This window comes from Protomyctophum bolini, assembly GCF_963924005.1.
Source record: "Protomyctophum bolini genome assembly, chromosome: 6".
NCBI lineage: Eukaryota > Metazoa > Chordata > Actinopteri > Myctophiformes > Myctophidae > Protomyctophum > Protomyctophum bolini.
The window spans coordinates 29564308-29578249 of NC_137867.1; the positions used below are offsets into that span (position 1 = coordinate 29564308).

Consider the following 13942-nt stretch of genomic DNA (forward strand, 5'->3'; position numbering starts at 1 on the left):
CATAACATAACATAACATAACATAACACCAGTAAGACACCTGAGGGCAAGAAGCGACCTCGAGGTCGCTTCTTGGCATCCGCAGACTGATGGGCGAGTGTTGGCGCTTTGGCATGGGAGGTCAGATCAACATATGGAATGAATTCTGTACTGGCCCTGTCTTGAGTGTACAGGGTTTGATGAGGTCAGATTAACATATGGAATGTCAGAACATATAGAATGTCAGCTCCATAAAGATCTAAGGGTGGCAGCGGGGGCAGTGTCTTGAGTGTACAGGGTTTGATGAGGGCCCATGCCGGGCCGGGATTTAATTTTCAGGCCTGTTGAGAACTCTAGTTTTCGCGGGCTGACGGGCGCGGCTGCACTTAACTTTGGGGCAGGCCCGTCTAGAGTTTAAATGGACAGGTATCAGTCAAAAGGGAGACATCGAAGAGGAAGGACGGGTGGGAAAGGGTCAACATATGGAATGTCAGAACAGGTCCATATATGGAGATCAACGGGTTTGAGGTTTGAGGTGAGATGTAAAGTTGCTGGCCAATATTTATGGGATCTCCATATATGGGCTTAATATTGATGACATCGCGTGATGTCACGAGGCATGACCATATATGGGGCGTGACTGACTGACTGACTGACGGGAAATGCACGGCTTCATAGTTAACTGCGACCTGCGACAATAACATAACACCAGTAAGACTACGTCGCAACTACATATATGCCCATATATGGAGATCCCTGATGATGTCACATGATGTCATGTGATGTCACGAGGCATGACCATATAATGGAGGCGTGGGTGGCTAGACGTGATGTCATGATGCATGACCATATATGGAGGCGTGGGATGACTAGACGTGATGTCACGATGTGTGACCATATATGGAGGCGTTTTCCATAAATATTTGGTTCCAGGCTTAGAATTATTGAGTCTGGAACCAAATATTTTTGGAAATCCCTATGGGACAAATGAATGGGTTTACTATCTGTGGCACCACAACATGCAGACACTACAATGCTCTATACACAACATAACATAACATCAATCAATATAGGAGAATTACAGCTGCAGGAAAAGGACAGCATATTCAATATTAAATGATACAGTAGATTCAGTTATAAATAATGCATATTTAACTAACAAAAACAGACCTGGGGCTGTGCCACATGTCCGTAATCATCCTTGCGGATGGGGAGTGTGTAACTGCAGTTCTCTGGCCGGTAGTTGTTGGCTCCGTAGGGGTATCGGGGTGGACGGTAGTTGACGCCGCGTGACAGACTGCCATAGCCATCTGTGGCCACCAGGGCGTCTGACATGGGATAGCCGTCGTGCTGCAGGCCGTAGTGAAGGTGGTGGTATGAGTCCCCGCTGGTGTTGTTGTAGGTGGAGTTGTTGTTGTAGGAGCGCGTCAGGGTGGAGGTGGCCTGCGGCGTTGTCATGACGTAGCGGTCGGCGCCAACCCCGCCGTTCTTAACGTAGCGCCGGTCGATGGAATCTGTGTAGCTGCCCAGTGGCGAAGAGCCTTCAGGCCCCACGGGCAGGCCGTCGGGGCCTAGCGGTACCTGTCGCACCGTCCGCGTGGTCACTGTCTTCACCATCTTGGTTACCTTTGGAGGGAAGGGTGACACAAGCCTGTTAGACACACTGACCTACAATTAGACACAGTCATTAGCTCATTTTCTTTCCTTACGTGCACCCTGATGCAAATTATTTGTTATATTTTGGTTAGTATTTTCCACACCATCAGTACAGTTTTCAGGTTCTCAAGAGCTAAAAGTCAGCACATCAGCATATCGCTCTCTATAGCCCACTGCCATCAGATGTTCTTATACCCAGAAAGGTGGGTATACCAGTAGCCGTCTTGGTCCGTAAGGTGAAGAAAACACACAGAGATGCCTTTAGCTCCATGTTTCCTATCAAAGGTAATGTTTAGCCTAAGAGTCAATCACTCACAGCTGTTGGTTGCAAATGGCAGTACCTTACGTATGTGTTCTCTACACTTGTTTTGACATCCATGGCCTATCGCTGACTCCCTGACATGTCAACGTGACGTAATTTAGAAGGCTGATATTGTTAAAGTAAAACCTGATGTTCACGGTAACCTGACATCATGTTCACAGAGCCAAGCCGAGCCGACCACCCACAGAAAGTCAGTTCCCAGCTGTAGCACGAATGCAGCTATCTGACTGATTCAAAAATCTCATTGGAAAGCGGTGAGGCAAGCTGACAAATGAAATGAGAGAGTAATGAGTAATTGCTTCTGTAACGTGCAGCCTTAGCATTATTGAAGCATGCATTTGACAGCCTAATGAAGAGGAAAACGCCTCATCCATTCATGTTAATAAAATCCAGTTATGTTTGGGGTTATTATAGACTCTCAGTGGCAATGTACAAACCCATTCATATGAAAACAAAGGTGCTTTATCTTTGCACTGTTCTGCTTTGCTTCTGAAGGCCATGGATAAAATAGACATTAGGAAAGAGTGTGTGTGTGCGTGTGTGTGTCTGTGTGTGTGTGTGTGTGTGTGTGGGGCTGCACACATGCATGTGTTTTTATTAAAGCCCTAAATGGATTAGCCCCACAATACATCTCTGATCTGCTAACACGACTTCCTGCCCCGAGGTCATCCTCTCAACAACTCTATAGACTATGAAATAGTCTCCCATCCCACATAAAGTCCTTCCCCAAACTGTCCACTTCCCCAAACTGTACACTGAGTACTGATGTCACGCACGCACGCACGCACGCACGCACACACACACACACACACACACACACACACACACACACACACACACACACACACACACACACACACACACACACACACACACACACACACACACACACACACACACACACACACACACACACACACACACACACACACACACACACACACACACACACACACACAGTATATAAAATAGTCAAGGTAGTCGCACCAGGAATCAAAATCCAGTAGCCTGCCATTGTTGGCACTTTCTGTTTTGCTCCAGCGTTTAAAATTCAACCCCTCAGCCAGCGTCTCCCAGACAGTCCACTGGCACAGTGATGTAGTAAGGTACATCTGCAGAAACAGTGGACCCTGGCGCTCCTCTACGCTCCCAATGGAACAGAGAGAGCTCAGTGGAACCACAACAGTCTGTGACCATCTAAGATGAGAAGAGAGGAGTGGACAAACAATCTGATGATTTCACTAGTTTGGCTCGAGGGCAAACGTCTCATTTCTGTTTTGGGAACCACTTGTCTATAGAACTCAGAAACATCAGGCATGTCTCCTCTCCTCTCCTCTCCTCTCCTCTCCTCTCCTCTCCTCTCCTCTCCTCTCCTCTCCTCTCCTCTCCTCTCCTCTCCTCTCCTCTCCTCTCCTCTCCTGTCCTCTCCTCTCCTCTCCTCTCCTCTCCTCCAGAAACCAATTTGCAGTGAATTTTGCAGTGGCTGATAATTGGCTATTTTGTCCATGGCTATGAATTCATCTTCACAATTAATGAGGTTGATGAAAATTAATCATAGTTGGCGGGGCGGGGGGTGCGGGTGTGGTGGGGGAGGGGTGTAAGTGGCCGATAGGTATGGTGGGAGTCACGTTGAGCCTGACACTGCGACGGCTGGCAGAGGCTTGTTTTCTGACCCAAAACAAGTCAGACTTCTTGTAGATCTGCGATGGTTAAAATGTTTGTGATGCTATATTAATTACTTTAGTTGGGGACCCCTGGAAGTTTGGAACCCCCTCAATGACCCCTGGAGGTCCCCAGACCCCACTATGAGAACCACTGTTCTCGAGACAACATTACAGTGCAAGGTATGATAATATTCCAGAATGGACATGGATCTGTGAAACTGTTAGGATCATGAAACTGTTAGGATTTAGAAGATTTTGTATAATCAGCCTCAGGTCTTAATGGGTTAAAGTAAAAAATATATATGCAGGAGAATTATCTGAGAAAGTTTGTATAGAAATAAATATATGAGGGAAGCTACTGTATGTAAGATTGTCCGCCCTTTGAGAAAACAGAATTTAATTTATGGGTTCTTTAATTCTGGTGCATGCATGCTCATTAGGTTAGAAAAAACAAAGAGATATTTTCACTCTCTTTCCTTTTAGCTTCACCTTCCCTGTGAACTTGATACATAAAATCTAAACAAAAAAAAATCATTTTAGGAACACTGAAGCTAATTTTCACTTTGTGAGTACAGTAATTACTGTATAACACATTTGTTTTTAACACTCTTTCTCCCTGCCTCCACATGGTGCTCACACAAATCCTACGCAAATGCTTTCAATGGCATTATAATGATCATCCCCTTCATGTTAAAAATAAAGAGCCCCTTTGTCGGCTTCTGAACTTAGTGAAAGAGATGAAGCGTGGGCCACATATGGGCCCTTAAAAAGAACACGCTAACAGGCAAGAACACAAGAGGAAATAGGGCGCCATTCATTTTAGTCAACATGGTAAAGCCACAGATCCGCTACCCATTTCAGAGTACAGGTTACTATGGTAGCATTTCAGCTGCCATAGTAACCACGGGGTTAGCGGGAGAGCAGCCACCCCCCCCCCTGCCTCAGGAGCTCAGTCTGTGAAATCAGTGCATTCACATTAAATCACTTTTTAAGCTGCATTCTTACGATCATGCTTTTGTATGTGTGCGAGCACGTGCATGACTACCATACAATATACTCATATGTTGGCATCACATAAAAGGTACTACTGTATTTAAAACAGCACTACGTAGTTATGTGTTATCAGTGGCCACTTTGGACACAAAAATGTCCAAAATAATATGGCAGGCAACGTCTTTGGCTTCATTACACAAGAGTCTCTGCAAGCCTGTCCGGTGAGGACGCGCTCTTATTGGCCAGTCTTCGCTTTGACTGGCAGTTCTGCCTTGGTGCCTTGACAAATGCCAGGATGAAACTCATTGTCTCCCCTATTCAGTCAATTTATGGAAGGATGATTGTGATTGCTTAAACATTGCTCAAACACAGCTATTTACAGCACGTGACACCGCCATACGAGTGTGACTCATAATAAGGTCCATCGTATTCTATCCTGTCCTGCTTGCTTCTATTCTCCTCCATCCAGCTCTATCCTCCTCTGTACTGTATGGAACCTACCTGTCATAACAGAGAAGATATGAACACAGACATGGCCTCCCAGGCCTTCACATGGATCCACCCCTTACACTAACATTGCTCCTTGGGAGCCTGGCAGGGGTTGCGGAGGGAACCATCACACAGGTTTCAAACAAACTTTGATCTTTGCTGAAGTTCACAACTCACTAAAACGGGAGATGAGAGAGGCTTCAGAAGCCTCTGTGAAATGAGATGCTGGAGCATAGTAAACACGCACAGAGCTAAAAGAGACTTGTTAAATGTTGGAGAACGCACATAGGCTATGGTATTTGTTTGAGAGTGCATTTAGTTGGTGTGTGATATGTATGTGTGCATACTGTTACTGTATATTGTAAGGTGTGTGTACTGTGCTGTGTGTGTGTGTGTGTGTGTGTGTGTGTGTGTGTGTGTGTGTGTGTAAACCAGCAGTCCTTCTGAAAGGTGTGCACATAACAAGCAGGCTCAAACTGTTTATGAAACTGTTAAAAGCGTCACACTCTCTTACAGAGTTTTTACGATCTCTGCGGCATTCACTTTTATAGATAGGGGTAAGTAGGGAAAGGGAAAACATAGATACAGTAAAGGGATAGTTCTGTTTTTTTATTTTTTATTTTACGGTGGAACAGTTAAGCCGAAACTATTCTGGTTTTACTCCCCTTGGTATTTTATTTTTTATTTTATAGAAACTAGGAGACATCACTAGCACCAGAAAGGGTGACATCCATGTTTTATTCTCTTTGGACTAAAATTTCTTTGAGTTCATCATCACAAACTGAAATGGCAACTACCAACATTTGATGGCAAAGTAAGTCGAGACTTACAAGTCCAAAAATGTCTAAGAAACTGCAATCAATACTCAAGAAAAAGTTGAACTATCCCTTTCAGAGGAAGGGAAAAAAAGGGGGGGGGGGGATCACAGCAAAATGCACACGGTAGCACAGCACTGTTTACTGGGTCTGTCTCAGATGGGGTGGGGGTCCGTGTGGGCGGCCTGGATTCAGACACAGTCAGGGTCTCAGTCACCGTCACTGGGTGGTAGGTTCGTTGGATGATGGTTTTGACCACTTTAGTCACCTGGGGTTGGATAAAAGGGTGGATTGGGTTGGCACAGCAATCAGTAGAAGTGAGCAGGGATAACGGTACTGTACTTGCATCAGATGGTATATAAATTCCTACAGTATATACTGAATCAGCTGGCTTAACTGATTATCAACATACACCTTTTACTAGACAAATCAAACTTTGTTTTTATAAGCAATATTCCATTGTCTATCGCCTTTTCCATTTGTATCCATTCAAAATGCTGTGGTGCTTGTATGAGTTGAAATGTGTATTATGAAAGGTGGCATACAATTTACTTTATTGTTATTACTGGGATCGGTGGATGTGAATCATGTACTGTACTCAGGTGCTCAGGTACTATAGTAGTTCTGTAATAATAAAGCAACTAGAGCATAACTACCATGAGACATTATTTTCTCTCTCATTCTTCTGCAAATTAAATGCAAGCACGTGTCAAACAACAGTCAACCGGGTGCACGGTTAAAAAAAAGTGAAGAAGCGCTATACTGCCAAGAAGAGAAACTTCTGACGTGGATATAAAATACATCTAATTCCAATTCCAATTCCAATTAAACCAACTAAAAGACTCTAAAGGAAGCCATAAAAATATGGTCTGGAAAGAAAGAAAATCACTGATGCGGGCAACAGTAGCAGAGATAACAGTAGTAGTCTAAATCACTCACTTCTAGCCATCAACGACAGTTTAAAAGAGATAAAGGAAAACCTTGAAACAGCTACTGTTCAGCATGTTGCTGAAACATTAAGTATTAACCCGGAAACCACTCCCGGTCGAGCGTGATGCAGGGTGTGGTGGATATTTTTGATTTGTTTGTGTGGTCTAACTTAACTCTCATTAACTCAAGTCTATGGAGCAGTAGTGGAACACTGGTGTATTACTGGTCCAGCGGCTGCCAGACACACAGCGGGAGTGCTGGAGAAAAGCCAAGGAGAAGTTAAACAGGATGGGGATGGGAGAGAGGATGTGGAGGCCCTGGCCTGCTCATTGGCACAAAGAATAAAACACAGTAAAATCCTGAGTGTTGTTAATTTAACCGAGAGTGGAACAATTTAGTTACCCAAATTAACCAGCCCATATTTATACTCTCAGAGTTAATTGGACATTGAGTATTTAACTGTACACCCATACAGACATCAACACACACGGCATGGTTTCAGCCAAGGCCAGATTACTTTCATTCAAAGGGCTGGATAACTATTATTATATAGAGTGATAGACCATCCATTCTCAATTCCAACTGTCGCTAAAACATTTAGTTTCAATGTTTCAACTCACACATGTGTGCGCGCGCGCGCGCACACACACACACACACACACACACACACACACACACACACACACACACACACACACACACACACACACACACACACAGTTATAGTTGTTGAGACTGCATTTCCCTAACATCCGTTTTCCAACTGAGTTAAAGATCAACAGATGAATGAAATGAAATGTGTTTACTACCACATTAGAGATCTAGAGATCAGAAAGTAGATTTTAGCTGTATAAAAATGTTGGTAGTTGAAAGCAGGATTCCCATCAAGGAAATACATGTATCACTGTTACATGTGCAGTATATGGAAAGGCTTGTGTTGAAAGGAGCAGATGAATGCTACGTACATAAGCCAACTTGGAGATAGAGTAGAAGCGCGTGAAAGGAAGGGTGGTTGGTATTGAATCACACTGAAGAGAGTGGAAAACAAGGAACAGGATGAAGAGTCAAAGTGAGAGCAGAGGGGTATTTACATGTACAGTAGAAATACATCAGAAACTAGAAACAAAGACAAGGACGAAAAGCCATTAGGCTAAGGCACTTGGCAGTGTGTGCATGTGCGTGTGCATGTGCGTGACGTGTGCGTGCGCATGTGTGTGTCTGTGTGTGTGTGTGTGTGTGTGTGTGTGTGTGTGTGTGTGTGTGTGTGTGTGCGCGTGTGCGTGCGTGTGTGCGTGCCTGGCTGTGCGTGTGTGACACTGACAGACAAAAAAGACGTGTGTCCCTATACTGTACTGTATTGTACATGTACACCCTCAGGCTGCTCTGCCACTAATTAGAAGATGGCTGTCAGAAGATCATTGCTCAACATTAATCGTCTCCTCTTCTTCAAATGATTTCCAGAACCCAGCTTGGCCTGTCTCCTCCCATAGAGGACATCAGGCCCTTATAAGGAGTGTCCTTTCCTCTCCTCTAGCTCCCGGCCAGAACAACCAGTTCATGGTTAAGCGTGATGTCGCGGATGAAATATGCAGCCCTGCAATGTGCGACATACATGTGCCTGTCTGATGAGCATTTTCTGTCACCAGTGTGGTGGTGTAAAATAGATTAGGGAGGCATCCTGAAAAGACCAACAAAATTGTTATTTTAAGTTCAAGGACAGCTGCTGGCTGAATTATATGAAACAGAAGTGTTCCGTTCACTCAGTTACGTATAATACATTTCCTTCATTCATCTTCATTTGCATCAAAAAAAAAAGACAACTGAACATGACCACAATGCTCATCTTTTGTTTCATTGCCAAGCCATGGCCACTTGAATGAGTTTTATGACCCGTGTACGGCCAGGCTCGCAAACCCCTCTGCAAGCGCCCGTGACTTGGATGACGCTTGTGAAAGCAGGTGCGCAGGGAAGCATGGACCAGGCTTTAGAGAGCCGTTTCTGTGTATGTGTCAGCGTATCTCTCTGTATGCATGCCTACCTGAGTATGTGAGTGTATAACATTGTCCACGCGTCTGTGTGTGAGCTTGCATAATATTGTTTGTGCCTGTGTGAGCCAGTGTCTGCATGGCCAGAAAAACGAGCACACATACTAGCAACAGTGTGCACAGTATATGAGTGTGTGTTCAATACCCTTTGTGTATACGTATTGATGTACTGTATACCGGTATGTGCATGTCCGCATTCGTGAGCTCGGGGCTGCATAATAATAATAGTGCACGTACAGTATGTGGTCGACCTTTGTGTGTGGTCTTTGTGGTCTTTGTGTTTTTGTGCGTGCCAATGAGCAGCACGTGACGTTGTGAGCTTGTAGATTTGCCATTTTTGGAGATTTTGTGATAAATCTGGTTGCTAAAGTTTATTTTATCTTGACTACTAAGCGTTTCAGAGAAATGCAAGGGCTGGCCGAACACAGAATACTGTGAATAGCTACAGTAGCTGTACTTCAATACCTACTGGTGAAACCGTCTACTGGTAAATATTTCTGGGAGACTAAACAAAGAGATGATCTGATCAGGAGGAAGAAAAGAGGGAGTGGAGTCAGAGAGAAAGAAATTAAGAGTGTCGATTAAAGTTGGTTTTAAAGCAAGTATGTGTATGTGAAAGATAGCAACCAGAGCTCATCCCAAACGGTGGAAGCAGCAAGCGCTGTGCAGTACAGTTTTATTTGATAGAAAATAATCTGTGGTTCTCAACTTCTGCTGCTAGTTTTCCTCTCCTAGTTCTACAAGGTTTCTACAGTAGTGATATTCACCATGAGTGCCCCACCAGGCATTTAGTGACTTTCTTGTCTGAACTAGACCCTAATCACAAGCCTAGAATGAAAACCATCAGTGCTCTGGGTCCCCAGGACTGAAGTTGAGAACCAGTGGTCCAGCTTATTAGTGCATTAGCTGGGATGCTGCATAGGTGACTGCATAGTCTGCGTGGCTTGCCCACCAATGGGAATGGGCAGATTGGGCACACACATACACACGCAGGCACGCACAATGGTGGTGCAGGTGAGTGGAGCGAAAGCAAAGTCAATATGAAACAAAACCCACTCACCTTCACATTAGATGGTACACCCTTACAGAGAAACAAACAACAGACAGAAGCAGAGTGCGGGTCAAAAAAAACAACCCGCACAAAGTAGGAAGGCACCACCCCATAATAACACTATTCATAGTATTCCATCACAGACATCTTGGTGATTGTAAATAAATACCAGGTTATCCTATACTATTAAATGAACAAAACTGTTCTCCGACAGTGGGTTGGCCAATTGATCTGAAATCGCACATGGGCATTGACTATTGGGATATGCAGGGAGTAGGGAAGCTAATCTTTTATTTTTCCAAATTTAAGCTGTTCTTTAGCATTTTAGCCACAGGCTATACAATCAGCAGTCCCTGCAGGCTATAGGATCTGTAGTCGCAGTCCCTGCAGGCTACAGGATCTGTAGTCACGGTCGGATAGATGGTGGGTGGAAATTTGTCGTGTCATTTTGAAGGACAGAACATCATGAGAATACTATGGATACACATAGAATTATATAAGACAAACACGCTCGGTGTAGCTCGGCCGCGAGGGGGTGGCATCGTGCAGTTTGGAGGCAGTTACCGGTATCCACAGACAATTGTAATTAATTAATTTATTTATTTATCATTTAGATGGTTTAAAAGGGGACTTATAAAAGGAATCAGATCTTGGGCTGGAAAAACAAATACAAATGTGCAGGTATGACTGAAGGCAAAAGTTGGCGTTGGGATGATACAGTCATACAGTATATTACACAGTATATATGTCTATTATATAGTAATTTGGCTTGTGCTGGCGTCACAAAGTTATTAATTCTTACTATCTTTTGCAGTGCGTTAAAGGCACCAGCTACTTTTGTAAATATTTATGCACAAGAGAAATAGCATAGTACAAATTCCATGATACCGTACATTGAAGGTACTGTACAATTGTGCCCGGATAATAATATTATAGGTAGATTAGCATGCATACCACTACATGGGAAATAATTTATTTCCCATGTAGTGGTATGCATGCTAATCTACCTTCATCCCTCCCCTCTTACATGTGTAGCATCTATTCATTACACCTCAGGACAAACGCTCCCCTGTGCCTGCTCCAGTTTAAGATAAGATAAACAACTTGAACTTTACAGACCCCAGCGGTGGGAGACATTGTGTCATTGTCACGACAAGGAATGATTCATGTTGACATGTGACCAAGCTCTGCACGACTGTAGATAGACCCATGCCCTTGGAACATATACGGTAAATATGTAATCTTTAACTGTAAAGTCTATCCATCCATGTGTACTCAGTGTGTGTGTGTGTGTGTGTGTGTGTGTGTGTGTGTGTGCGTGTGCGTGTGCGTGCGTGTGCGCGTGTGCGTGTGTGTGTGCGTGTGTGTGTGTGTGTGTGTGTGTGTGTGTGTGCTACCTTGGTCTCTGTGCGCCGCGTGGTGCCATCATCGGAGGTAACCACAGAGACGTGGGATGTGGGGGTTCCAGGGTCCTCCTCGATGGTAACCGTCTCCTCCACCATGTCCTGGGGCTCCTGCATCATGGCCAGGGACGTGGCGTTACTGGGACTCTGCTCCTGAATTGAGGAGAGGACAGAGAGTGAATGGGGTTTAGTATGTTTTATATCGTGTGATAAATACATTATTGCTCTTTGAGCACATTTGAGGCATTAAGGAGATCTAGTGACGTACAATGATGGAGTAAGCGCCATGAACCCAAGCCAACCAACAACAGGGTAAGTGGCAGAGTAATTTGGTGGGTGCTTTATTCCAAAAAACATGGCTTTATGTGTTTTAGCATGTTTTAGCACAAAATATGATGCTGTTGCCAGCATCATATTCACCCACGGGCAACTGAGAGTTAATGAAAACGAACATTCATATAATATTGATAATATTCTATAATTTATTGCCAACACCAGCGTACAGTTAATTTGGAACTTGTTTCAACGGGTCTGATACACCCCAATTAATCATGTATCACTGGTGAGAGCAAGTCCTCAATATGCTCAAACATTACTCAAAATAGCACAAAATTGCCAGCTGATAAAACTGTTTATGTTTGGGAAACTGTGCTCGAGCAGATCCCTTGAGACATGAATTGGGTCAATAAATCCTTCAGGGCGATACTTGGTTAATATTTAATCCAGAAGACCTTGATTTTAAAGGATTTATCAGGTAAGGATAAAAAGTGAACTTTTAAAGGACCATTCTACTGGAATTATTTAATTCCTCAAGCAGGTATGTATTTTATTTCACTTTGCACTTTAAACTTATGTTTTTATCAGATTTGATCATTTTACTCAATGTGATTTAATGTGTCTGTGCTGTCGTCTTTCTGTGTATTCGGGTTGTTTTACCGTGGATTTTGTAAACTTGCTTGAGACAGGTAATCCAGACTAAACTAGATTCCTTTTTGTTTGTTCCAACGCATGCATGCTCAAAATAGCGGAGAAAAGATGAATTTACAAACAAGTTTCAAATGGCCATGACTTAACTGTGCAATGATTTTCAATAACGTTTTAATGACTATGGAGAACATGTAAACAAAAAAATAAAATAAAAAAGCCATTAATAGACAACATGTATTATCTGAATAAACATGTATTGATGGAGGTATGGTCCTTTAAAGGAGGTTTTGCTCATGTCCCACCTCACCCTAAGCATGAGAAAAACACACTTCCGGTGCATTAGATCCTCATTGATTGAGGTTGTGAGAAGGAAATTGTGTGAGGTCATTGGCTCGTGAAAGAACTCCCTCACATACAGTAGCTCTCACATGCTAGTCTGAGTCAGTGTGACAAAATCACAACCCTCGTGAGAGAGAGGGGAAGGAAGGCATTTGAGGCAATCATTGATAAGCATAAAAACAATCCCAAGGAAAGAGAAGGACATGAAGTCAGGAGGAGTAATGTGGAGGGTGAGAGAAGATAGGTAATACGGCGGAGAAAAGGAGAGAAAGCAGAGGAAAGGAGAGGAAAATAGTTGCAGAGAATGAGCCAATTAACACATCCAGAAACAGCAAAGCTACAGTAATAGAGTAAAGACTTGGGATGAAGCACTGTAGTGGTGAATAATAATAATAATAATATTAATAGCTCAGATTTATATAGTGCTTTTCTAAGTACCCAAAGCGCTTTACATAAAACAGTAGGAAAACTTTAATTCAAGAAACGAAATAAAAACAAAAAGTAAAATGTCAGTGCTAGCTTAAAAATATGAAAGGCTAAACAAGGGACATCTTATTCTTAACCAGACCTCAGCTGGGGAAGGCTATCTTGAAGAGGTGGGTTTTGAGTGAGGTTTTGAAGGAGAGGAGGGAGGGGGCAACTCTGAGATGATTGGGGGAGTTCATTCCAGAGGTTGGGGGCAAAGACATAGAAGGCCCTGTCCCCCCATACCTCTTTAGACCCAAATGTACCACTTCCTGGTCTGGGATCAAATCCCACTAGAGCAGACAAATGATCCTAGATCACTTTATTTAAAGTATGATTAATTCATTAATGAATAAATAAATATTTGTCTTTCTTTTTAAACATGTTCTTATAGGCTAAGCATGAACAAACGTCTTTGCTTTTCTTCCATTTCTGGACTCAGAGACACAGAGAGAGAAAGCATTAAGTGACCCAGGTTGTGAGAGGAAATAGTGAGAAAGTGGTACGCCCTCCCTCTATATGGTATATGCCATACCTGACTGCACACCAGGATGGTAGAAAGTGGTACTACTTATATGCCATACCTGACTGCACAGTGCACACCAGGATGGAGCAAGATAAAAATCGTCTGTTTGCGCAATGTCTTTGAAGATGGGTAACAAGTGGGTATTCAGCTCTCAATTGATTGGCCGGCTCAGCTTCAAAGCCTAGCTTGCACACCATCCTCAGTGATCTCATTCTCAACTGAGACTTGCTGATCAGTCCAAAGTCAGAAGTCCACACTTTTCATGTGGCCACAATTCCACCATCCTCCAACATCTAAGTTAAGTTAAGTTAAGTGTATAGTGTATACAGTATACCTTCT

The 13942-nt window shown here is 43.4% G+C and overlaps 1 protein-coding gene across 7 annotated transcripts in view; it reads right to left on the reverse strand.

Moving 5' to 3' along the window:
• The window catches only part of arvcfb (ARVCF delta catenin family member b), a 242226-nt gene that overhangs the window by 81167 nt on the left and 147117 nt on the right, over positions 1-13942 (reverse strand). For 2 of the 7 annotated variants that reach the window (XM_080766507.1, XM_080766506.1), the window contains 4 exons: positions 11341-11499; positions 9953-9973; positions 6063-6185; positions 1149-1604 (listed from right to left, as the gene is read on the reverse strand). In XM_080766507.1, the coding sequence (XP_080622633.1) occupies positions 1149-1604; positions 6063-6185; positions 9953-9973; positions 11341-11466 (726 nt within the window). In that variant the 5' untranslated portion in view covers positions 11467-11499. The remainder of the gene's footprint in view (positions 1-1148; positions 1605-6062; positions 6186-9952; positions 9974-11340; positions 11500-13942) is intronic. The other 5 variants (XM_080766508.1, XM_080766505.1, XM_080766509.1 and 2 more) reach the window with 4 other exon arrangements.